General features: G+C 37.3%; 1 protein-coding gene across 1 annotated transcript; it reads left to right on the top strand.

The window, feature by feature from the left end:
* The first annotated feature begins 14758 nt into the window (after positions 1–14758).
* LOC139146282 (glutathione hydrolase 1 proenzyme-like) lies at positions 14759–24872 on the top strand. Its single transcript, XM_070717689.1, has 11 exons — positions 14759–14890; positions 16487–16774; positions 17300–17526; positions 17908–18160; positions 18476–18636; positions 18941–19087; positions 19474–19610; positions 20496–20683; positions 21443–21683; positions 22441–22554; positions 23496–24872. Exons 1-11 carry the CDS (start codon positions 14838–14840, stop codon positions 23640–23642), a joined length of 1956 nt encoding a protein of 651 aa, XP_070573790.1. The 5' UTR covers positions 14759–14837; the 3' UTR covers positions 23643–24872.
* Positions 24873–26695: the final 1823 nt, after the last annotated feature.

The raw sequence follows: 26695 nt of genomic DNA on the forward strand, positions 1-26695 counted from the left end.
TAAACATGTTTCTCAGTGGTATGTTCATATGGAAGACCTCAAAGTGGTCCCTGACTTCAAAGTGGTCCCCATCCTAAATGTCCGGTAAGATAGGGGGTTAAACTCAAGTCTGACGACACCTACCGCATAATGGACGCTTTTGTGGTCACACGGACGTTTCCGATGTAATATCGCTGCTATTTTAGTATTTAATACCTAGAGTTGGGAAAAATGTACAAAATAAGGGCTGAGCACAGAATTAACAATGGGGAGGGCTAGTGTCTATATCAATCATGACTTATCTATAAAATGACTCATTTGAAGTCATATCGCTATTTGGAAGTCATTCTAATCGCTGCTCGTAAATACATAAATGGATATGAAATACAATTTGCAGCATTGCTGTGACGTATCAATCGCACTTGCGGGTCAAAAATTCATCGCCACAAGCCAGCCCATAGACATTTTTGGTAGTGTACTTCGACCGGTACTATAACACTGGTCAGTTCACAACCCATTGTCTACTTCTGCTAGCTACCTCAATAATATAAATATGTATTTTCAACCGTTTTCCCGTGAGCCGACGTCCACGAATTCTGCAACGTTTGCCCTCTAGCGTAATTGAATACTTTGGGTCTGTCAAAAGTTCAGAACCGAGCAGAAACAGTCGACGGCTCTTAAAAAAAGCTGAAATTATAGATGTTGCCACATTCAACATAATTAACGGAAGTAGGAGATGAGTCATAGATAGTCAGAGATAAAGTAGGTACATGTTCATTTATTCAAAGACTAAGCTATTTCATTATTTTGCGAGGTAAATAAAAAAACCGATTGGTGTCGTAGTAAACTACAGAAAAGGTCTATGGACAGATTAACAGCGGTTCTGAGGCGATATCCCTTGACACGAATGCAATCTATAGGCCTCAGCATTATGCTACGAATGCACAGATGTAAAATACACCAGAATAGGGCTCGAGGCCAATATTTTAGGGGGACATTTTTCTTAATTTTTTTACAAAGATATCCAATACCTACCATAGAAAGTGACGCGATTGAAGTAATACATTACCTAAAAGAAGCTGAATACAGCAGCAGAGCGTAAAATTATCCGAATTTTCATGGGACACCTTTGAAGTCAAGAGGACGCTTTTGAAGTCAAACTGATTTCTTTATTCTTTACTAAAAGTTTGAAAAAAACAGGAAGTGTACTCTTGTCTTATTTATACCTGATACTTAACAGGTCGCATATTCAATTCTAAAATTAAAACATTCTTTCTTTTACATAAACGATTGAATACAGCACAGAGAGCGTAAAATCATCACAAGTCTTTGGGACCACCTTGAGGTCAAAAGGACACTTTTGGAGTCAAACTGATTTTCTTTAAGCAATACTAAAAGTTGACAAAAATCCAAGGAAGTGTACTATAGTCCTATTAATAACTGATACTTCATAGGTCGCATGTTCCATTTTTCAAGTTAGAACATTGCTTCAATTATGCAAAAGAAGTTGAATAAAGCAGACAGAGTGTACAATCATTCGATTTTCCCGGGGACCACTTTGAAGTCAAAAGGACACTTTTGGAGTCAAACTGATTTTCTTTATTCAATACCAAAAGTTGGACAAAATCAAAGAAGTGTACTATAGTTTTATTAATACCTGATACTTCACAGGTCGCATGTTACATTTTTCAAGTCAACACATTCTTTTTTAACATAAACGATGTTGAATACAGCAGAGAGACCGTAAAATCATCCCAAGTTTTCGGGGACCACTTTGAAGTCAAAAGGACACTTTTGGAGTCAAACTGATTTTCTTTAAGCAATACTAAAAGTTGACAAAAATCCAAGGAAGTGTACTATAGTCCTATTAATAACTGATACTTCATAGGTCACATGTTACAATTTTCAAGTTAAAACATTGCTTCAATTACGCAAAAGAAGTTGAATAAAGCAGACAGAGTGTACAATCATTCGATTTTCCGGGGACCACTTTGAAGTCAAAAGGACACTTTTGGAGTCAAACTGATTTTCTTTATTCAATACCAAAAGTTGGACAAAATCAAAGAAGTGTACTATAGTTTTATTAATACCTGATACTTCACAGGTCGCATGTTACATTTTTCAAGTCAACACATTCTTTTTTAACATAAACGATGTTGAATACAGCAGAGAGACCGTAAAATCATCCCAAGTTTTCGGGGACCACTTTGAAGTCAAAAGGACACTTTTGGAGTCAACTGATTTTCTTTAAGCAATACTAAAAGTTGACAAAAATCCAAGGAAGTGTACTATAGTTCTATTAATAACTGATACTTCATAGGTCACATGTTACAATTTTCAAGTTAGAACATTGCTTCAATTACGCAAAAGAAGTTAATTAAGCAGACAGAGTGTACAATCATTCGATTTTCCCGGGGACCACTTTGAAGTCAAAAGGACACTTTTGGAGTCAAACTGATTTTCTTTATTCAATACTAAAAGTTGACAAAAATCAAGGAAGTGTGCTATAGTCCTACTAATACCTGATACTTCATAGGTCGCATGTTCCATTTTTCAAGTTAGAACATTGCTTCAATTACGCAAAAGAAGTTGAATAAAGCAGACAGAGTGTACAATCATTCGATTTTCCCGGGACCACTTTGAAGTCAAAAGGACACTTTTGGAGTCAAACTGATTTTCCTTCTTCAATACTAAAAGTTGACAAATATCCAAGGAAGTGTGCTATAGTCCTATTAATACCTGATACCTCACAGGTCGCATGTTTCTATTTTTCAAGTTAGGACATTGCTTCAATTACGCAAAAGAAGTTGAATAAAGCAGACAGAGTGTACAATCATTCGATTTTCCCGGGGACCACTTTGAAGTCAAAAAGGACACTTTTGGAGTCAAATTGATTTTCTTTATTCAATACTAAAAGTTGACAAAAATCCAAGGAAGTGTACTATAGTCCTATTAATAACTGATACTTCACAGTTCGTATGTTCCATTTTCAAGTTAGAACATTGCTTCAATTACGCAAAAGAAGTTAATTAAGCAGACAGAGTGTACAATCATTCGATTTTCCCGGGGACCACTTTGAAGTCAAAAGGACACTTTTGGAGTCAAACTGATTTTCTTTATTCAATACTAAAAGTTGACAAAAATCCAAGGAAGTGTGCTATAGTCCTACTAATACCTGATACTTCACAGGTCGCATGTTCCATTTTTCAAGTTAGAACATTGCTTCAATTACGCAAAAGAAGTTGAATAAAGCAGACAGAGTGTACAATCATTCGAATTTCCCGGGGACCACTTTGAAGTCAAAAGGACACTTTTGGAGCCAAACTGATTTTCCTTATGCAATATTAAAAGTTGGACAAAAAAGGAAGTGTACTATAGTTTATTAATACCTGATATCTCACAGGTCGCATGTTACATTTTCCAAGTCAACACATTCTTTCTTTAACGTAGAGAGACAGTAAAATCATCATAAGTTTTCGGGGACCACTTTGAAGTCAAAAGGACACTTTTGGAGTCAAACTGATTTTCTTTATTCAATACTAAAAGTTGACAAAAATCCAAGGAAGTGTACTATAGGCCTATTATACCTGATACTCACAGCTGGCATGTTTCATTTTTCAAGTCAACAATTCTTTTTAATTTTCCTTAAAAGAAGCTGAACATAGCAGATGGAGCATGTAATCAAGTGGAATTTCCGTGGGCACCTTACGGACATTTTGGTGTCATATGTATTTTTTCAATACAATACCAAATGTGTGATAAATCAGTAGAAATGTAGAATAATCCTACAAGTAACTCTGTCTTATAAACTCAATCTCATACACACATACAAATGGACGTTGGGCATTATTTAGCCAAAAAAAATCTTTATTTAACTGTACATAAATTTGAACAGTAGAGTAAAGCACGAGAGCAGTTTTTCTCTATAAAGTAAAATAACTACTTTCAATAACCGGAAAAATGAGATAAAGGGCATCAATTTCACAAAAATAAAAGCACATAATACCTAAAGACCAATACAGTCATATTGTGCTATGTAGAGAATAGCTTTTTGTGACACATATGTTTATGAAGATAGATACCTTTGATAGCACATTTCAAAAAATGTCAAAAAGCTGCATTACCACTAATACAAAATTGAAAATATTATTATAATTGAACATCACAGTAAGATTATCCCTGAGAACAAATCAGCCAGTGGTATGAGATGAGTAGTGTTTAGAGAAAGAGATTTTTTGATCAATAATGGAAAACATAGCATCAATGACACTTGGCTCTCATTTGATTTGATGAGGCAGGCCACAGTGTGTATACTTAACTATGTTTACCCTTGCCAACATGCATACAAAGTTTCATAGCCATTGGAAGAGGGATTTCAGAGAAAATGATTTTTGACCAAATATGGGAAAAGTTGCGCAAAAAGCCTATATGAAAATATTCACAAAAAATTTGAAGACACTCAACCGAGGTTGCCTCTAGATACATTAAAAACAAATTTCAAACCAATCAAAACATTTACTTCAAAGAAAATTAGTTTTTGACCAAAATAATGCTCCAAAATGCAAAAAAAACAAAAACACAAAGATGAAAATTTCACCACAATTTAGAAATCATATAGAAAACAACTCTAGAGTATTAAGTTTCAAAGCAATCCAACAAGAAATTTGAGAGAAAAACATTTTTTGACCAAAAATTGGAAAAAATTGCCCCAAAAATACAAAATGCAGATTTCATCATATATTCAAGATATCATATTTAGTTCATCTGTAGGAACCTGTATACCAATACCAAATATCAAAGCTGTCAGATGGGCGGTTTTGATGAAATAAAGTTTTGACCAAAAATGACAAAAAAAATTCCTTAAAAGTACAGATTTGCATATTTCATTACAATTTGAACAAATCTAAGTTGGGTTATCCCAAGGGACCTATATACAAAATAACAAAGCTGTCTGACCAGCGATTATGAAGAAGATTTTTCACAAAAAAAACGCCTTTTTTGGCGCTAATTTGCATATTTTCAAAAATATCAAAAAATACCGTCAAGGACAGTGTGCTCACATTCGGTTTGAATTGGTAAATTCAAGAAATATTTAAACCAGAAAAACAAGAATGATAAAAGCAAATAAGGTCTGCAACTTAGGTACTGGAGGTCGTCTTTGGGAACATGCATATCATCTTCTATAGTCAACAAAAAAATTAGCCAGAGAAGCTTGACAAAAAGAAAAGGTGGGAGAGTGGGGAAAAAATAAAGAGTGGGAAAAATGTACAAGGGATCTGGTAAAAAGTAATGCTACCTCATCAATCTTCTAGCCCCTACCCCCTCCTGAATATCAAATGTTCCACCCCTTACATAAAACCAGCTGACAGGAAATGTATTTACAACCTTGGGGATGTTTTAATTAATGCTATGAGTGCTATCATTCAAATGTAAACAACACTTAAATCAGTTACAGATAGCGAAATGCCTTCCACTGTGGGGGGATTACATCTGGAATTATCCTGGATCCTAATTTCTCATCAGTTCTTATGTGTCTTAACATGCAAAAGTTGAAAAAAATTGGTTCGCAATGAAAATATTTACTTCAACTTTGTTTTCTGGATCAAATTTTACTACAAATTGATATTAAATATGACAAAATTATGTTCACAGCCTTCGAAACTCTCTCACAACATATCCTGGGTTGGTGTAGGTCATTTAAGGTCACAAACTGAGAAAATTACCTAAAATATAAAAATTTGGGGGTCTCCCAACACTTTGAGCAGAAAATTTATCAAATAACATCCCTCGGGACTTTTGTACCAAATTACAAAGCTATCAGACAAGTAATTTTGAGAACAAGTTGTCTGTCCAGGAGCTTTAAAAAGAAAATATTTTTTAAGAATTTTTGACCAAAAATGACAAAAATTGCCCCAAAACAGTAATATTTCCAATTTTGTCATAACTTCAACAATTAGAAGGGTAACACCCTTGTAAACATCCAATCCAAATTTGAGAGCAATTGGGCTAGCGGTTTCTGAAAAGAAGAAATTTTACTTAAAATGAGAAAAATAACCAAACAATTCAGCAAAAATACAAAATTCGAGATATCTTCACAATATCATAAAACTGATTTTCATCAACCTGAGGAACCTGTATACCAAATATCAAAGCAATCAGATTTGTTGTTTTTGAATAAAATATTTTTGACCAAAAATTCGGAAAATTTGCCCTAAAATTACAAATATAAAAATTTCAATTCAATTTGTATAAACTTGACTGAGGTCATCCTGAGGAACATGTATACAAACTTTCAAAATAATCAGATGAGTGGTTTCAGAAAAATACCGCAATTATACGGTGTCGCTCAAATTTGATCAGAATTGGTATATACCAGTATGGGTTACCAATGATCAACAATAAATGTTGTTCCTATCTGTTCAGTGGAGGAAAATTCTACGTTGGTGTTATGACAATGATTTCTGCACAGTACAACCAGAAAAACAACAAGAAATATTTTAACCAGAAAAACAAGAATGACAAAAGTAATTAAGGTCTAACTTTTGGTACTGGAGGTCAACTTTAGCAACATGCATAGCAGAAACAAGCCCCTCTTAGTTTAGTATAAACTGTCTTCCCCCATCTACTGTCTATGGTTGCAGCTGGTCTGTTAATATGTAACGGTTCATAAACAATGACAGAAATGAGTCAAGATCAGTGGAGTTTGCCTGTTTCTCACTGGCATGCCTCCTGCACATTTGCCTGCATTTCACTTTTTCTTACCTCATTTGCACATTTTTGACACTGATGTGTTCATTTGAGCAAATTCACATCTCAACCCCTGCATCTACCTGTACACCAAATACTGAGATGGTAGCTTTGGCGGTATGGGAGCCTTTGTGTGTGACGGACATACATCTGCACATACCCACAGACATACAGACATGCAAATCGGATGCAAATGAACTGATTCAGCTTATATGATAACCTCACATTGGTATACCAAATGTGAGCTAAAAATTAAAAAAAATAGTGGCAACATCACTGTTCGCTCCCATATAGTTATCAAAACAAGTCAACAATTGTATGAAACATGGACATACATATACAGACAGACTGACATACACAGACTGGCACAGAGTGATGAAATTGACCCCAAGTGTGACTTGGCCCATGGAGAGTGATAAAGATATAACAAACAGCTGAATGTAATGATAAAATAGTTAAGTATAGGCCTATACAGGCACTGAAGGTGAATATGTTACAGCAATTTGATTAGTTTCTTTTCCTTTTCTACTTCTGTGATAATATTTAAGACAATCAATCTGCAAGGCAGTTTATGTATTGACAACTATGTTATCTTTTACAAGCACACAGTAAACTGTTCTTGATTTTTCATTTACAATATTTGATATAGACTGAAATACATGACATGCAACCAATGTTTACACTTTGCCCATACACCAGATACATGGAGAAATTTCAACATACAATCATCAACTCAGAAACCCTACAGGAAAAAGTAAACATTGTTTTCTTCCAGAACAGCTGGTACATCCACATCTGGAACAACTTACCAACTAAACCAATTACACAAGGATGATGACACAAGAGATAAAGTTAAACTGTGGTGAACTTGACTATTCCTTTCAAATCCTTACCTAACTTGACATCTTAAACTAAAATACACTGCATGTTAATTGTGCACAAAAATACATCGGGGTGGACCATTTGATAAGGGATGGTGTCTGGAAGATCGATGAGACCTGTACATTATCTTTTTTATCCGATCCATTGTACATTCTTTTTTCCCCACTCTCTCACCTTTTCTTTTTGTCAAACCTTCTCTGGCTGAATTTTTTAATGGCATTTGTTAGGAATTTTTTCAAAATCTGCCAGGATTTTTTTGCCGCATTTCAACACCTAATACAGTTTACCATATCAAATGCCTACTAAATCACCACATTATACACTCTTAGTTCCAGTAGGTATAAAATTACCAAAAAAATCTTAAAAATACAAAATGAAAGATATCCCAGTAAAACTGAAAGTTTCGCAAAGTTGCCCCAAAATTCAAAATTCCGGATTTCAACTTCATTTCAATATATCTTATGATTAACAAAAACCCTAAGGACCGGTTTACTAAATATCAAAGCAATCAGACTGGTAAATTTTGAGAAACAAATTTTTTGACCAAAAATGAGAAAAATTGCCCCCAAAATACAAAATTGCAGATTTCATCCTAATTTTAAATATATCTAATCAACATAAACCCTAGGAACCTGTACACTAGATATCAAAGCTACCAGATCAGAAGTTTTTGGAGAAAAATTTTTTGACCAAAAAAGGCAAAAATTGCCCCAAAAATAAAAAAAAATGCCAGTTTCAACATACCTTCAATACATTATATTGAGATTAATCTTAGATACCTGTATACCAAATACATGTATCAAAGCTATCAAATCAGCAGTTTTTGGATTAAAAATTTTTTATCAAAAATTGGGAAAATTGCCCAAAACTACAAATATGACAATATCAATACAATTTGTACAAGCATGACTGAAGTCATTCTGAGGAACATGAATATTAAGTTTCATAGCATTCAGACGAGCGATTTCAGAAAACAAGATTTTTTGACTAAAAACGGAAAAAATACCCTAAAAATACAAACATGCAAATTTCATCCCAATTTTTGCACACATAATTTAGAATACCTAAAGAAATCTGCATACCAAGTTTCAACCAAATTTGACCAATGCTTACTGAGTTTTAACCATTTGTAGGATTTTTCCTTTTTTCCCTCTCATTTGCATATTTTTGGCACTGACATGTTCATTTGAACAAATTCACATCTCCACCCCTAGGTGCACCTGTACACCAAATACTAGGACAGTAGGTGCTACGGTTTAGGAGTTTTTGATTCGGACGGACTAACAGACATACATACATACTTACATACATACACACAGACGCCATTTTTCCACCTTATACGAATACCTCCCATTTGCATATATACATATGCATATATGGGAGCGTAAAAATATATCTCAAATCATATTTTTCATCTACGCAACAAATAGCAAATCAGTAAGTACTGCGGTTATCAAGATATTTGAGTGACTGGACGCCTCACAAACAGACATACATACATACTGACAATGGATGCCGGACAGATTATATATATACCCATCCCAATAGCTTCAAAAGACTATCGTATAGTAGCTAAAAATGAAAATTTCGCCACAATACTAACGAAAATCACCATAAACATCCCGCATACAGAGTTTCAACAAAATCTAGACTGCCGTTACAGAGTTTAAGCGTTTGCTGGATTTTCTCTGTTTTCTACCACATTTCTTTTTTTACCTCATCATCATATTTTGAAGACTGACACTTTCATTTGAACAAATTCACATCTCCACCCCAGGTGCACCAGTACACCAAATACTACAATGGTAGTGCTGCAGTTTTTGAGTTTTCGATGTGCACGAAGGTAGCATGCACACATACTAACATACATAAATGTAGACACCGCTGACCTACCATAAAAACTCTTTTTGGTATAATATACGTACATGTATACACCAAATGTGAGCTAAAAATTGTCCTGAAAATAGAAAATTGTGGATTTATCAAAATTTGAATATTTCATCCCTATGAATCTGTATAACAAATATCAGTGCTGTCAGACAAGGGGTTTTGGTGTAAAAAATTCTATTTTGTTTCAGCCAAACCTTAAAGCCCCATACAGCAGCAAATGTGTTGTAAACCAATCTCAAATTATCCTCAGTTTTCCAAGGGTTTTCTTCAAGTAAGACACATTAAAGACCAAAAAAGTGTACAACACTGTCGATAGCCTAAGAAGTAGCATTTAAATTCAAACTTTTAACATGATTTTAGATTTTCCGAGAATTTCAAAAAAACAAGTCATTGACAATGACGTAGTCCCCACTTGTAATAGGAGTATTAGTCTTGATGGGGCAGGGAAATGTGGTCATTAAGAAGTATCACTGGAGTGTATATGTTCAGATCTATGGGCACATAGGTCTATGTCATTGTTCCCAATTTGAAACAAGAGGCATGTCTAAGTTATGGTTCTAAATCGGGAAAAAAAGATCAGACCTCTAGCTGTATTGGCCAGCCAAGAAATACATATGCGCGTAATAAATGAGGTACAAGATGTGACATCTTAAGGTCTATTATCCTATCAAAATTGAAGCGTAAAGCACAGGGCCTCATAAGTGCCTATTAAAGTCAATATTACAGCGTTTTTCTTTCTTTTCAATGTTACAAATAAAGCTGAAGAGCACAACACTTGTGTAGCTGTCTTTTCTGTAGCGTGTATTGGCATGTATAGTGCGTCCTCGTAAATGTGACCTTTAGTTCCGTGACCTCTAGGCCCGGCTCTAGCCATGCCATGCCTACTTCCTGCCCTGCCCTCGGAATTACAGTACAGTAAACACAGCGACGTCTGTACACGTGGCCAGAAGGCATGGCCAGAGGAATTGGCTAGAGGTCACGGAACTAAAGGTCGTATTTACATATGATCACATTCCCCATTGAGGGCGCACTATACATGCCAATCAAGCTACACAAAAGACAGCTACACAAATGTTGTGCTCTTCAGCTTTATTTCTAACATTGAAAAAGAAAGAAAAACGCTGTAATATTGACTTAAATAGGCACTTATGAGCCCCTGTGCGTAAAGAACTTGTGGTTACTGAGTTGTGCATATATATGTATAATCAAGGTCAAAGGTCAACGAGGTCACGTGACATTTTGTCAAAAAAATTGTATTGCTAAGTTATCCCTATATACCAAAAATCAGACCTCTAGCTCTATTGGCTCGCTCAAAATTAGAAATGCACATCATTAATGAGGTACAATATGTGGCGTCATAAGGTGTCCTATCATACCATATATGAAAGGTTTAGCACTTGTGGTTACTGAGTTATGGACAAATATGTATATTTGACGTCAAAGGTCACCAAGGTCACGTGACATTTTGTCAAAGTGTCTAGATATCTGCGTGAACGGATGGGTGAACGGATGGGTGAACGGACGGATATGTCCCAATCTATAAGCCCCCTGGACTTTATCTGTGGGGACTAAAAACTGTGTCATTGCATCCTTTTTGCAATATGAATACGATGAGAAACTAAATTTTTATTTTTCTTGGCCTTATACATGGGAGTCTATGGAGAGCTGCCTTATACATGGGAGTCTATGGAGGTGTAAACTAAAAAGTCCTCTAACACGGCCAAATTTGATCACATTGTGAAACAAATTGACGTGCATCTGTATGAGGTAGGGTATTATCCTTGTATCAAGTTTGAACAAAATCGCTCCAGGCGTCTCTGAGATATCTGTGTGAATGGACGGACGGACACACGCACGGACGGACGCACGGACATGACCAAACCTATAAGTCCCCCAGGACGGTGTCCTTGGGGACTAATAATCATATGACAGGAAAATAAAGATTACAACAAATAGTTGGCATTCGTGTGTTGTGCATTAAGTAAATGGCATCATGCTTGTTTCTGGTATGATCATGGTGTGTATGTGTGGGGAAATACTGTTTTTTTTAATTTTCTGTTGGTCGCCAATTTTTGAGTACGTCACCAGTTTATTATTCAGCCTGTTAAAACGTGTAGGCATGGTCCAAATCAGCAAGCAGTGATAACTCTGATCTTTCCACATCATTTCCAAGAACTCTGTTATCTGGAGAGATTAAAATTGAAAAATTTATTACCAGTAAGCAAATCAATCCAGTCATCATTATCAGAAGATAAAATGTATGCAAATTAAGAAAGAAACACAAATATAATCTCTTTTTGGTTTTATATACACACCAAATATAAGCTAAAAACCGACTCAAAGCAGGTCTGTTCATTATAAGCACATATGTAAAATTATGACAACGGTAAGTATTGAAATGGAGACATAACAAAATACATAAATGAGTACACTATAGGTGTAACCGTAGACTCAAATTGTGTGCTGAACACACATGAGGCGGAGATTGGGGATTTGGCTCAGCGGTTTTATCTATGGCTTCTGCGCTAGGTGACTGGTGCTATACGTTGTGAGTTCAAATCCGACTGAAACCACAATATATTACAAAAGTGTATGGACACAAATTCCATGTCTTGTATTCAGTTTAGATTGTCAGCTTGAATTAACAGCTAGACATCAGTTAAGACTGATGACACAGTCCTTGACGTAAAAGAACTTTGTTATTCAAAGTCACTGAAATGTACGTTGTACCAATGATGTGAAATGACCTAAGTTACAATGAAAACAATGTCAAGGCATGTAGAGTACAAACTCAACACATGGAAACTAGACAATATGGCTGCCTCCAAGTGCTAAATTTGCTTTCCTGTGCGTGCATGATACAGCCTTGGGGCTAGTGGGCAGGGTCGGGTGTTGGAGTATATTTCTATTCTTTCAAGTATCATCATAAATTCCTGACAAACTGTGTTTAAAACCCTTTCCCCAAAATACCACGGACAGGTAAAAAAAATCTAAGTTGGCAAAGAGCAGTCAGGAGGGGGGTCACTTCTATTACTTGCCAATATGAACATGCGCCGCCCAATGGGGTGGGTATTTCAGCAACTTGGTCCAAAGTAGGGGGGAGGGGGGTCAATTCCACTGTAAACCATGGTCTAAAATGGGGTTGAAGTTTGAGTGCCACACAAGAACAAATTTCAACAGTCTGTTCCCATCTCGCTAGCAGGGTTCTGAGCTGCACTCAATAAGCATGGATATCTTTTCTGCGGCAGGGGAACCATTACAGAGAGCCCCTGGCTAAAAGTAAATATGGACTTTGTTTTAAAACATTGTCACTGATTTGTCAGAACTCTACATATGGCAGATTTTTGCCCAATAGAAAATACCCAAACAAAGTGGCTCTACTGCTCCTAGTATTATTCAGGTTGACCATGGCCATATGAAGTTAGTATTGCTTTACAGACAAACAGCGAGGTTTGTTGTGAATTGTAATTTTAAAAAAAACACCACTCAGACTACTGCAGATAACTGATAATTTGCAGAAGCTGGACCAAAATTTGGTGAGAGTGAAAGGCATTTTCTTTCACAAAATTTGTTGGTATTTCCTCATGATTTTTCGGAATCATGGCTTGGCCAGCAACAAAATAGCTCTAAACGCAGTATAAGCTTACAGTGGTAGGCTTTGACGCTATGACTGTTGACCTGGGTCAAAGGTCATAAAGGTCTAAAATGGGGTCCTAAAACAACGAGATTTTAGGTCTAAAATGGGCCCTGGGTTTTATACCTGCGGCCGCACACTTCTACCACTTCTCTGAACAAGTACTTGCCCCTCCCCCCGAGAGAGGTACAGCAGTTCTAGCTCTGCGTTATATAACGCCGGAAACACAGCATCGTACGCAGGGCCATCATTCATTGTGCGATGTTTCTGTGTAAGTTCACAGTGTAATTTGATTTTGGACGAAGACAATCAGCACTCGCACACAGGCGTTCTGTTTACTGGATAGTTTGTATAAGTGTAGTTTATGCTACGTTCCGATGTTCTGTTCCGTAAAAGTCTACGGAACAGAACGTCGGAACAATGGTCGGAACGTAGCTCTGCATGGCCATATGGCAGGGCTGTGTGTTCGTAGCGGCGCGGCGTTATACATGTACGACCTCCCAACACTGTGGTGGGAGGCCGTATAACGCCGGTAACACTCGGCCCTGCCATGCAGAGCTACCCAGTAAACAGAACGCCTGTATGCGTGTATGAAATATAACGTCGAGCAACAAGATTGAAATTAATGACTGTTTGACTCTACTCACTCAGTAAACTGCTAGGCCATATGGACATCGCATATCCGTACAGTGATCGGTGGGTCGCGGTCGCTGGTCTCGACCGTGCCATGTGGAGCGCAATCTCCCATGATGCTAATATGAGACACCCTAACCAGGTGAAAAAATTGGACGCGCAGTTTGGGCTGGTAAAATGCATCGGAATTTAGAAAAAGTAATAAAAGTGAGCGCATATATCAAAAAGGACCAAATAACAGATTAGTATTGGCAATGTTACAAAGTTTAACAACTTTATGCAATATAGGAATGGAAAAATCCCTGGACTGCGTAAAATTTCAGTTCAATTAACAACTACGGGGACCACTTTGAAGTCAGGGACCACTTAGAGGTCTTCACAGTGGTATGTTAATATCGATTTTGCATCTCAACCTGCCATGCATCTGCAAACATACTTTGAACAACTTCTGTTTACTCTAGTCATTCGTATCACCTTTTTATGACGGTCACATAAAGGGCCAACCAACTACTACAGCAAAAAACAGGATGGTTGAACAGTCTCATATACATTATGTTTACTTTTTTGTACGTGGCACACAAGTTTTGTAGATAACATTGTAGATAAAAAGAACAGAGTCATTTGAGTGTCTGGATAGAACACACAAGGGAATTGCTAAATTAGTTATCGTGTTGATAGTAGAGACCGAAGTTAATTAGGACAGCACTCTGGCTAAACAAACCATAATACAATGTATAGGTACTGGTGCCAATCTGTCTAGACACACAAAGATAAACAGTGGAGTGGAGAGTTACATGATTAGTATTTCACTCAAATGAGTCGGTTCCTTTTATCTACAATGTATCTACAAACTTGTGTGAGACGTACAAAAAAGTAAACGTAATGTATATGAGACTGTCCAACCATCCTGTTTTTTGCTGTAATTGACCAGAAGGAAGGTCTGTTCTGGTCGCCTGTTGGTTGTAAATTTACTACTCACGGCGCTTAGAGTTTAGCCTCCATTGTTTTGTTGAAATGTCTTATGCTGAAAAGCGGGTTACCTGATCTCTTCCGAAGTAATGAATGATTGAGAATGAATACAACAATGGAAATCGAAGAAACCAAATCAAGGGATATCTCCAAAAGGTTTGTAAATTGTCCGCTTTATCTAATGTCAAAATCTTGCAATGCACAAAACACTCCCTCCAGGGCCGCCGAGACGACAGACATGCATTGTATCACAGACAGCAGGAGCACTTCTTCTACAAATTAGAATATTCATCGCAGTTGAGATCGAAATGATTAAAACTGTTTGCGTTTATCGAAAAGTTGATAAATCCAAGTGAAGTTTCGTTGTTTACCTTATTGGCAGCGTTTGCTCGGTGCATCACAGAAGCGGATGATGGCAGTCGAAATCACGCAATGGTACATTTTTCACTCAAACGCCCTTTTTTACCGAGACGTTCACGAAGAAGATAAAATTTGTGTACTGTTCTTCAACCCTTGAAAATATACATAAAATCTTTCAAATGTTCGTTTACAGAGCAACGTGAAAGGATTTTACAGTTGAGTTGTATGTTTTTAGGTCATAACCTCAACGGCCCAAAGGTGCTAAATATATGACTAAAGAGACGTGTGCAAACATAGAAGGTGTCATTAACGGACATGTAAACATTAGACGAATTAAGATAAAATAATACAAAGAACACAGTGTTGTTATTGCTCGTTCTGTCTATCGTTTAAAGCCGCTATGAAATACTATATGTTTTCTCCTTGAATTGCAATTGCTCTTAAAGGGCCTGTAGCCGTGACTTTTTACCGGATTTTTATTCAACATTTGGTTTAGTAATTTATTATATATACTACAGCTTCTTGTTCTACTCCCCAAAGGTTATTAAGGTATACAGTATTCTATTTGTCAATCCAGCCTGTACATGTGTAAACTGCAATATTAATGTTCACAAGTGAATTCCGGTCCGGACTACAGTGCAAATGTAAATAATAGTGCATGTTTCACATGTAGACGCTGCGTTGATAAAACAACTACCTGATGCTTCCACATGCTTTTAGGTGTAGGACAAGAAACGTTAGTTGACATACAGTACAAAGTAGGGCAAAATCATCAAAAGATTGACCCTTAATAATACCCATTTCCTTTTTCCAATTGTTTACATACAAATATATTTAGAAATTTGTTGCACTTGTGATATCGAATGTGATGTTATCGTGCCAAACATTGCGTTTTTCGAAATCTTATAGTTGTAATAAGTTTTTGGTCGCCATTATTTGTTTAAGGGGTAAGTTCTGAAAATCCGCTTTCCTCCAAGCAGTATATAGACACTCACGTACGTTATGACAAGTTATGAATTTGCTTATTTAAGGTAATAAAAAGTAAAAGTAATATTTAAACTTTGACCTAAACTTTCCTCGATGAAACTTTCAACCATTCTCTTGCTAGATCAAAATGAAAAATCAGGGGTCACCGTGCAAAGTTTGGTACTAGAGAGACACCCGACCTAAAATTTACTAATATTTGACTTGTACCTTTCACAGGGGAAAAATAAACTTTCGATTTTCGAAAAACTAACACAGTGAAATTTTTCCCTTGCTCCATGAGGTTTAAAATGAGTTCCCACGAGTGGTACAGAAAAGGATTGTACAAATTTGACTGTCCGCATATCTGCTATGTAGGCGCATTCCACCGTAATGTATTCCGATATGTTTTCAACTATCTCATTTCAGCAAGAAGGTGTCCAGGAAAGTACTGGTTGTAATCTCCCTCGTCTGTGCTATTTGCGCCGTTGGTGGCGGGCTGATACTGATCTACGCACTCGATGAATGCTCTTTTTCACGTTGCTCACAGACCCCACCTGGACATGAAGAATTGCACGACGGGAGCAGTACGGCCCATGCAACAACCAGGGTAACTACAACAGTCAGTGACACAAAAGAGTCGCCCCCGACAGATAAATATTTCTTCAAAAATGCTATTGTCACCGCTGACAATGGAAGATGCTCAGTCGTTGGAAGGTTAGTAATACATGAAAGTAATACATTATTAATAGCCTTGCTAACAGCAAATCATGTGCAAATAAACGCAATTTTATTGTTGACTAACTGATTCTAGTCCGCACTAAAATTCAGTTATTAATAAAAACAATCGGAAACAATATACATTGCTGATGTATTTTACAAGTTAAATACGAAGTATTCTGACAAGGTTCTAGGAGTACAGGACAAACTGCATTTTACTGTCGGAATAAAATTATTTGAAAACACAACACATGTGGAACTTTAACCATCTCTACCTTTAGACATTCCTTAATCTCAATAGTCAGTATTTTGATAGAGAAAGCATACAATGTAAATTTAAGACAGCAAACAGACTGTGATACAATTTTGTTCATGTGGCTTCCTCGATCAATAAAACTAATGTAAAATTCACGAAGATACGGAATTCACTCTTGTTCTAACACAGCTGAATCGCGGAAAGGACTTTGGCGTCTCGGGCATACTAGAGTGAACCTAATTTTTGCTGTTGTTTCGCTCTTTGAGGGATATATTGCAGGCCGGGGGAAGTGCCGTTGATGGCGCTATTGCAAGCCTGCTGTGCAACGGTATAGCTAACACACTATTTCACGGCATCGGTGGAGGTAACTTTATGGTCATTTACGACAAGAAAAGAGGAAAAGTTGAAGCAATCGATGCACGTGAACAAGCGCCCGCAGCGGCGACACAGAACATGTATATAGATCACCCGAAAGATGATGCTTCAACAGTCGGTAAGCTATCAGCGAGGACTGACAACACACATCTTTGTCCAGAATAATTTTCAATATTTTTCCTTTCAAAGTAAAAGGCAAAGTAAAATATTTCCTTGTTTAAAATTCTTAGAGGCTGCATGTTGAAAGACATGCATTAAAGACGCGACAAAATCATTGTCTATGCTATAGGCTGCCATTATGTAATAAAATTACACTTTTCCGATTGCGGAACTGCTGATATGGCAGATAGTGGATATCAACAACGACACATTTCATATTGATAAACGGTATAATTTTGTTGATTAAGTGAAAGTAAAATTGGATGATGTTTTGTGGAAGAAAAAGTGCATTAAGACGTTGTTACTAGGCCTTTAAAGTGAATATATTGCGCTACCACAGGCGGGTTGGCTGTAGGTGTACCGGGTGAAGTAGAGTGTTTCTGGACAGCCCACATGAAGTACGGTAAACTGCCGTGGAAGGACCTCTTCGAGCCGTCTATCAAATTAGCTGAAGAGGGCATGGAAATCGATGGTGCTCTCGCCTACGGGATAAGATACACAGAAAACTACATAAGAACGATGCCGAACCTTGGTAAAAGTGAAAAAATGATTTTTGAAATCTCTAATGCTGAATGTCAAAGATGGCCGCGAACGTTTTCAACTGTACGGGATAACCTGGTTGAATTTCCCAATTTTACATGTCATTGTCTTCCATTTTGTGTAGGTCCTTAAATATTCAACCATTTTATGTATCATTGAACGACAGCTTACGGAATCTATTCTATGGCATATAACTTAGACATTTTCAATCGAATTTTATCGAAAACACCTGCCTTGTCAAATCTCATAGACAATGTGTGCGTTAGTGTTTTGAACTTGATTTGAATAACATATTCAGTCAGACACAGGCAAGACATATATATATACCAGCAGCAGACTTCGATATGTCACTTTTCTTTCCATTTCAGCGAAGTTTTCCTCAAGGATGACGGAAGTCTAAAGCAAGAGGGTGACATAATGTTTCGACCGAAATTAGCCCACACATACAGGAGAATCGCCGCTGGGGGCGCTGAAGCATTCTACACTGGTCGATTGGCTGACGATATCGTCGCAGACATTAAAGAACAAGGTAAGTAAGGTCACAGAAAGCAAACCGTGTGGTACAGATAATATACTTGTCAACATAGGGTATAAACTGGTCGTGATTTCATTTTCCTTTATGTTTATTTGTACGCACCCATGAGATATTAACAACGTAGCTTTTTTGGTTTCATCAATTTTTTTATAACACCTTTGGATTTCATGTCGGTATATTGAGCGAGAATTTTGTGATTTTTTTTGTGGCTGTGAAAATAACATTAGAAATCCAATGTGCTTTTGTAATGACAAAAAGTTGTCATCACTTGCGAATGTTATTATCATCGTCACTTCAGGTGGCATCATCACCGCGGAGGATATGAGAAATTATCGCGTGAGATTTCGAGAACCTGTCACGGCTGAGTTCGATGGACTGAAAGCCTATTCATTACCACCGCCCTCTAGCGGTGCTGTGCTGATGTTGATACTGAATATTCTCAGAGGTAAGTATTCCATCACATTGAAATGATCTTACTTGAACGAGTTATTATTATTTGTGTATTAAAATGATTGGTCATTATATTCAAAAGAATTATAGAAAAATCAACATGACGAGAATAACATACATATTTCCAATTCGCATGTTGACATCGATTTTTCTAAACATTTTAGATAACTTTTCAAATCCATTGTTTCTGATGGGTCTCGACAATACATGCTGTCAGACAGCAAACATTCCCGTCATCTGTGCTCATTTTATCCAGGAAACTGAATGCAAATCTGAACATTGAAACATTTTTATTTTTGAGAAAGATAAAAATTCCATAACGATGCCAAAATCAACTCCTGAAAATTATCCACTGATCCAACGACGAATGATAATTTCCAGGGTACAACATGACTGAAGATAGCGTCAGAGATAAGGAGTCCAAGATTCTAACCTATCATCGCATGGTGGAGGCCTTCAAATTTGCATATGCCAAACGATCTCTCCTCGGAGACATTGACTTTGAAGACGTCGCTGACGTGAGTTTAAGATTTCTCTGACAATCGTCGGTTCAGAGAAGAAAACCGTACCAAGAGCTCTGTCCAGATTACTATTCTACTTTTCAAAAGTTATGGCAACAAGCATCCAAAATCTCAGTATTTTTGGTTGTCGATTTTGACATAAAAGAGCCGATAGAAGGAGATGACGTGATCTATGATGCAATTTGTTTCTTGTTCACCCTTTCATTCAGTTTAAAGCTGAACATATCAGATAATCTTGGCAAGAACATGGAACAGGAAATTCCATCTCTCAATTATTGCGAATAATGATAACAGATTTCGAAAAAAATATGTGCACAGCATTGTAAGCAAGTTTTTACGAAAATGAACTTTTAAAGGCCCACTACTGCGAAATTTGTCCCACCTTAAGGTACCTCCAATGTCCACAGATATTTATTGCAATCTGCAAATTGAACGATATTGTCATTAAATATGCCTGAACAGCGTTTGCTTGTGGCAGAATAGGCAAGAAATTGAACAGATTTTTGCCCATTTAAATTTTCCGCCATTTTCAAAATCTTGCCATGTTCAGTGAAAATGGAGAATTTTTAGTCAAAGTCGAGTGAATCCCTTTTCCGTCCTTTCAGTGGGTCACACCATGTTGTGTTTGTAAATATTTAAATGTGTAAATGCACAATTTATGCTGTTTATCATGTAGTTGTCTGAAGGTGGCTATTTGGGGTGCGGCACTCCTTTATTATTTGTCTTACTGAAACCTCCCTATGCAGTCCCACTCATTATTATACTTGAGTAAACATCTCTGATTACAAACATTTCTATGAACTAATTATAATCTAAATATAAAATCATGAAAATAATGCCAAAAGTTGCAGCTCATGTGCCTTTAATCGACGTCTTTTTCAGATCACCGCCAACATGACGTCACCGGAGTATGCAGCCAGTCTTAGAGATAAGATTCATGATAATCAGACGCATGATTATCTTTATTACGGACCTGATTTCTATCTCAAAGACGACGCTGGAACATCTCATCTATGTGCAACAGACGCTGATGGCAACGCCGTGGCAGTAACTGCCACCATTAACCTTCAGTAAGTAGACACCTAACAGTCACTTACTTACCAGCTTTGGCAGATCTTTGCGCCTACTTATTCACAAATAAAACTTTCTGACAACTATCGAATATTTCAATTCAGAGATTATATCCAAACGTTTTGTTTGTTTGTCTGCAGCTTATCACACTTCAATGGGTCAATTTAAGGTAAATACTAAACTGAACGAGGCAAAACGCTTAAATTATATGTCGCTCTCGATTACGTGACTGAAGTGAAGTTCAAATCTATTTTGTTATCGCAATACCCGGGAAACGGTTTTCAGGCGATGATAGAAACTTTTTGTTGTCCATAACATATTATTACGCCTCAAGTACATTCACTCGTCATTTTTTTCCTGACCCTTTAGTTTTCTGTCTTTTGCTACATCCTGTCACAGATTTACTCCATAGATCCTTTGAAATAAATTTATCTGCACTGACACACATTATATTGTAGATGAGTGTTATGATTTTAATATAGTGTAACTGTATTTTACGTGACTTTATCCTACAAAAATAGATGTATTTACAAATTACGTCTACACGAAGAAAGAAAAACTAACATTTGCATTCATGAAACCCTATGACGTGTGAATGGTATTTAAGATCGATGGTTTCTAGTAGCTTAACATCGTTAGAAGAATGATTGATTGATTGATTGATTGATTGATTGATTTGTTAACATCTTTTCATGACCATTAGTTTCATGTCAAGACAGAACCTACCGAATACCGAACTGTGATTTCCTTTTTGACAGCTTCGGGTCAAAGGTTATGGGTACTCGAACGGGTATCATATTCAACAACGAAATGGACGATTTCTCTACTCCAAACACAACAAACGCACACGGAGTACCAGCCTCCGAGTCAAACTACATCAAACCAGGGAAGCGACCGATGTCCTCGATGTCACCTACCATTGTACTTGATGGCAACGGTGATGTACAACTACTTGTTGGTGCCTCAGGGGGACCGACAATCACCACTTCAGTTGCACTGGTAGGAAAGCCTTCTTCGTTCTCTAGACTAGTGGCATGGTTATGCCATTGAAAAAGGACAAAGTTTCGTATGTGATTGATTGCCTGACCTATTAGTGATTTTAGTGCGATATATTTTCGAAGAGTACTATAAAGACTGTGTTGAGATTTATTATTTCAGTTTTGTGGCAAAGTCACAAAAAACTAAATGATATTCCCTTCACCGGGACAGCACAAGTACCACAGTTTGCTTTTAGCCTGGATTTGATTCTCAATCAATACACGACATACAGCATCGTCACGGAAAGTGGAGACAGTTTGATGAACACAAAACAGACAAAGTCGGGGAAAAACTGAGAACAACGGGGAATTTTCGTATTGCCGCATTGACGTAATTTTACAATTGAACTTCAGTTCGTAACCTTGTGATTTTTAAAAATGGGGTATGATCACTTTAAAAAGGCTTTAAAAAAATTGAATCTGAACAATTCCTTGTGTAATAAAATTTGGATGCTGGCTCTGCTTCGTCTTTCAAAATAGGTCAATGCCATTACTGTTTTCGCCATGCCTCTGAGAGCGATAAGGAGCAAGCTTGAGAAGAAATGATAACAGTTTTAAAAAACCATATGTAGATGTGTTTAGTCAGCAACTAGATAATTAAACATTAATGCAAGATGGCTTCGATAGTTTGAAAGACTAACGACTTCTTGCTGATATCATTGTGTTCAAAGACGTCTTCAATTTAAAATTTTATGATTGGACTCTACTTCTCTTGTCAGATTGCTGCCAGGACTCTGTGGTTCGGACAAAGTATACAAGATGCAATGAACAACGCCCGATTTCATCACCAGCTAATACCGGACAGGATTGACTTTGAGACAAAGATGGACGAGGTAATATCATCATCTTATCACCATCATCATCATCATCATCATCACCACCACCACCACACACCACCACCAAACCATCACCATCATCATCATCATCCATCATCATCATCATCATCATCATCATCATCATCACATCGTTGTCGTCGTCGTCGTCGTCGTCGTCGTCGTTATCACCACCACCACCACCACCACCATCATCATCATCATCATCATCATCATCATCTCACCATCATCCCAACAGGGATCATCAAGCTGAAATAACAATCCTAAAGCACTTCGCTCAACTAGTACCGCTGTCCCTGAAAATGTAGTCCTTTTTAGAATTTTCACCGAAATTGTTCTGTACTCCAGACGGGTCAGTCTTAGTCGTCTCTCTTTGTGTCTGCTCACACGGCTATGTATGAAAATCTAATAAATATCAAAAATTGCCTGACCCAGTGACCAGAAGAACTCGACTGAAGTTATTTGTATCACGGCATAGCGCCCATATCCAATCACGTACTCAATCAACGTAATATCGACCCTGTCGTATACTGTTTTGGTCGATGACGAAAGCATTGTGTCGTATTCCGGACAAATTCAAACCGTTGAGACTAGAATGGTGTTAAAAATGCGGCAAATGAATGGAAGATGCATTCGGTTAAAAATTGCAAAAATGGGACGTGTGGAATGTTTCATAAGATGTCTCTTCGTTTTTACTCGGAAAAAAAACTTGGACAGATATCATGTTCTCAAAACTTTCCCTTTTCTTAATCGTGAACATCGTAGTCTTACATGCTCTAAGTATCACGAAAGAAACACGACATCCGCTCATGAATGTTATACATAATGGCACTTTTTGTTGATGACTTTTCGATAATCTTCTATACTGCTGCTGTTTTTAGTATTTTACCATGAGTTGTACCTCTGCCTAAGACCTTATACTCCCTTTAATAAATTCACAGGACATAGTGAACGGTCTTAAAGATATGGGGCATACAACAAATGGAAAGAATTCCATAGCAAGTGCAACTGCAGTTCGAAGAGTCAAGGGTGGATATGCAGGCTATTCGGATGAGCGAACGGCAGGTGGCTACCCATCGGGATATTGAGGCTGTTGATAAAATACCAGCAAAATGCGACGGTTTCCTTTTTTCTACGTAGACTCCACCTTCAAATAAAGGCACCTCAAATTGAGTAATGGGGTAGAGAAGAAAAAACTGTGGAACCAATAAAGAAGCAAAATATAAACAAAGACGGGCATTTACAGTTAACAGCACAGAAAGATTACGCAACCGAAAGCTGACTTCAACCCCAAAGGTGTGCCTTTCCCTCAAAGTTTGGCGGCGTTTTTCGACCAATTTAATTCTCTCCAATGGAGTTGTCATATGTAGTATCATATGTAGTGTATAAGCTTTGTCTAATGATATGCTTAATTACTGGTACACAGTTCAATAACCACCTTTTACTTGTTTTAATTCGGTGGGTTGAGAACAAGTTCTGTATAGTGTTCACTTGCATGACTGGCAGATATAATAAAGGACACATAGAAAGGCCCCCATAGCTGCGAACGTCAGAACGTGTAATAATACCGATCTCAAAATATCGCAAGTTTTCCAAGAGTTTTCTTTTAGTAATAAGACCCATGAAAGACTGAAAAAGCGTATAACACTGTCATAAGTGTCGAAAGTGGCATGTAAATCCAAACGTTTTAACATCATTTTAGATTTCCCGCCATTTTCAAAAAGTAATTATGTGACAAAAAAATAAAGATTGCAACAAAATGTTCGCCATCGTGTGTTGTGCATGCAAATATATGGCATCATACTTGTTTCTGGCATGATCACCATGTGCATATGCAGGAAATACTGCGCATGATAGCACCATTTTATAAGTGCGGCACCTGTTTATTTTATAATCTAAATGTGTAGGTATGGTCCAAATCAACGAGCAGTGATAGTTCTATACACGTTCTTCAGTTAGCATATTTACACAAACCAACTCTCGTTTGAAAATAAAATCATGAAAATAATGATGAAAATTCGCAGCTATAGCTATTGGGGCTTTAAGGTGGCGTTGTACATAACATGGCATATTTTGCTCAAAATTACGTTTTTGCAAAGATTCCTTCAATTTTCATTGATTTATTAACCTAAGATAAACAATTTGGTGAGTTCACCTTTTAGCAAGACGAGCAGTCGTTAGTTGGGTGAGAAAGAATAGTAAACGTAGGCAAATACATGTATGTGTTGCTTGGTCAAATTTTGTTAAATTTCACATGTTCTTTAAAAAGTATATAACAACGACCACTCTGTTTTGCAATAAAGCTGTTAATATGAAAATTTTGACATATTGTGGTTTATTCGCAGTAAAATGAATGACTTACCAAGGGTACCCACTTTTAACCCCGAATTACTTCTACAAATTACTTCTACGAATTACTTCTACAAATGCTGTCCATCGATAGCTCGAAGTATGTCGTTGTAAACACGAACAATTGCCGTTTCAGTACTATGGTGTTGACGGTATGCAGATTGCATCTTTGTATACAGATTGTTGTCTTTCAGATGTCGATGGACGATGATGGACGATGAACAAATACTTGCAAGATTCGCTGCACGCTACCATTTACATCCATGACGCTACTCAACTACTGAGAACCTTGAACCTTGTTAAACACCTGACGTGCCTATAGTATTGTCGATGAATTCTGTAAACTTACTATACCATTGTACGTTTTGCAAAAGGGCAATCACAATTATGTCAAATCCCAATGTATCTTGTTCATTGCCCTGTTGCCACAGAAAGTACAATATCACCGACTCGGGTATTCACACAGTCGCTTGTGAACCGATACCCGACGGGCCGGCCGCTGTGTGGTATGCATTAGAAGGGAGCCTACCTGTCTAATGTATACCACACAGCGGCCGTCCCGTATCTCTTGACAAGCGACTGTTCACACAACCGGAAGGATAGCACTTTGGAACGCCCTAGGACTACCTCCACTCTTTTGTAAGTGCACTACTCATCCATGAACTTAAACATTACAACGAAATTTAAGCTAATCTAGTCTGAAATATTGCAGGGACTCATCCATTGAACGCAGTTTATCTGATTGAAATGGGACATCACTAGCACAAATATGATCTTCGACGAGACACGTTCAAACGATTAGCGGTTGCTGCAGGGGCAACTCCCCGATCCACTTTCAATAATTCGTAGCTAAAGTGGGCATTAAAGAAGTAAGCAAAGCATCCAAACCAATAAATTAAATATTTGATGGGGAAAGCATCGCTTTCCTCATTTGTGCTTCCACGCAAAGTGTGACTTCCCGTTCTGGTCCTCTCTTCCAAGTCCCCCAACGTACATCCTTTCGGCTCGCGTCTGTTCATAAAAACTTCCCATAGAGCATAACACTATTACGTATTTTTCATGAAATTTCTAACCCGAGGTATATAGTTCGAAGTGCAAACTGACCACAGGACACAAACCGCCTCACAAATTTAATATAAATCTATCAGAATAGCTTAGGATTTTCAGATACTCAAACGTCTATAATTCTGATGACGTGATTGCTTTGTCACGTGCACCACGACGTTAGCATCTCCTTGCAGATTCCATTCCCTTTCTATTGCTACGTCATTGTAGCATTTGAGAAGGGGCATTTTTGCAAACACGCAGCTGTAAAAGAAAAGCGATTTACATAAAAAGCGACATGAAATACGTTTCCTGATTTTTACATCAATATCTCTCGACAGCTCAATTAGTTTGGTTTCCTTATCAAGTTCGATATCAATCAAATTGCTACGTAATCTCGAAATATGAACACGGCCTATGTTTCTCTTCACATCTGGAGTCGGATCCTTGTAATTACAAAAAAAATGGCGCTCTAAAAAGTATGACATCGATTTTTATGTTGCGTTGGCTTTTGAAAACTGCATATCTGAAAGATATTATTGTTTGCACAAAAAATCACGTGACAGATAACATATAAATATAAACCAAACAAACAACGATTTCGTTTCTTTAGTGAAGACAGTCTGTCATCTAAGTAGTGTGCACCTCGAAATTAGGAGACAAAAACTTTCGCTCAAATTGATTTCCCTCAAGGAGTCTTTCAACCATTCACTTTCAAAATCAGGAATGAAAATCGAGGGTCACCTCG

The sequence above is a fragment of the Ptychodera flava genome, chromosome 12 (genome assembly GCF_041260155.1).
Source record: "Ptychodera flava strain L36383 chromosome 12, AS_Pfla_20210202, whole genome shotgun sequence".
Classification (NCBI taxonomy): Eukaryota; Metazoa; Hemichordata; class Enteropneusta; family Ptychoderidae; genus Ptychodera; species Ptychodera flava.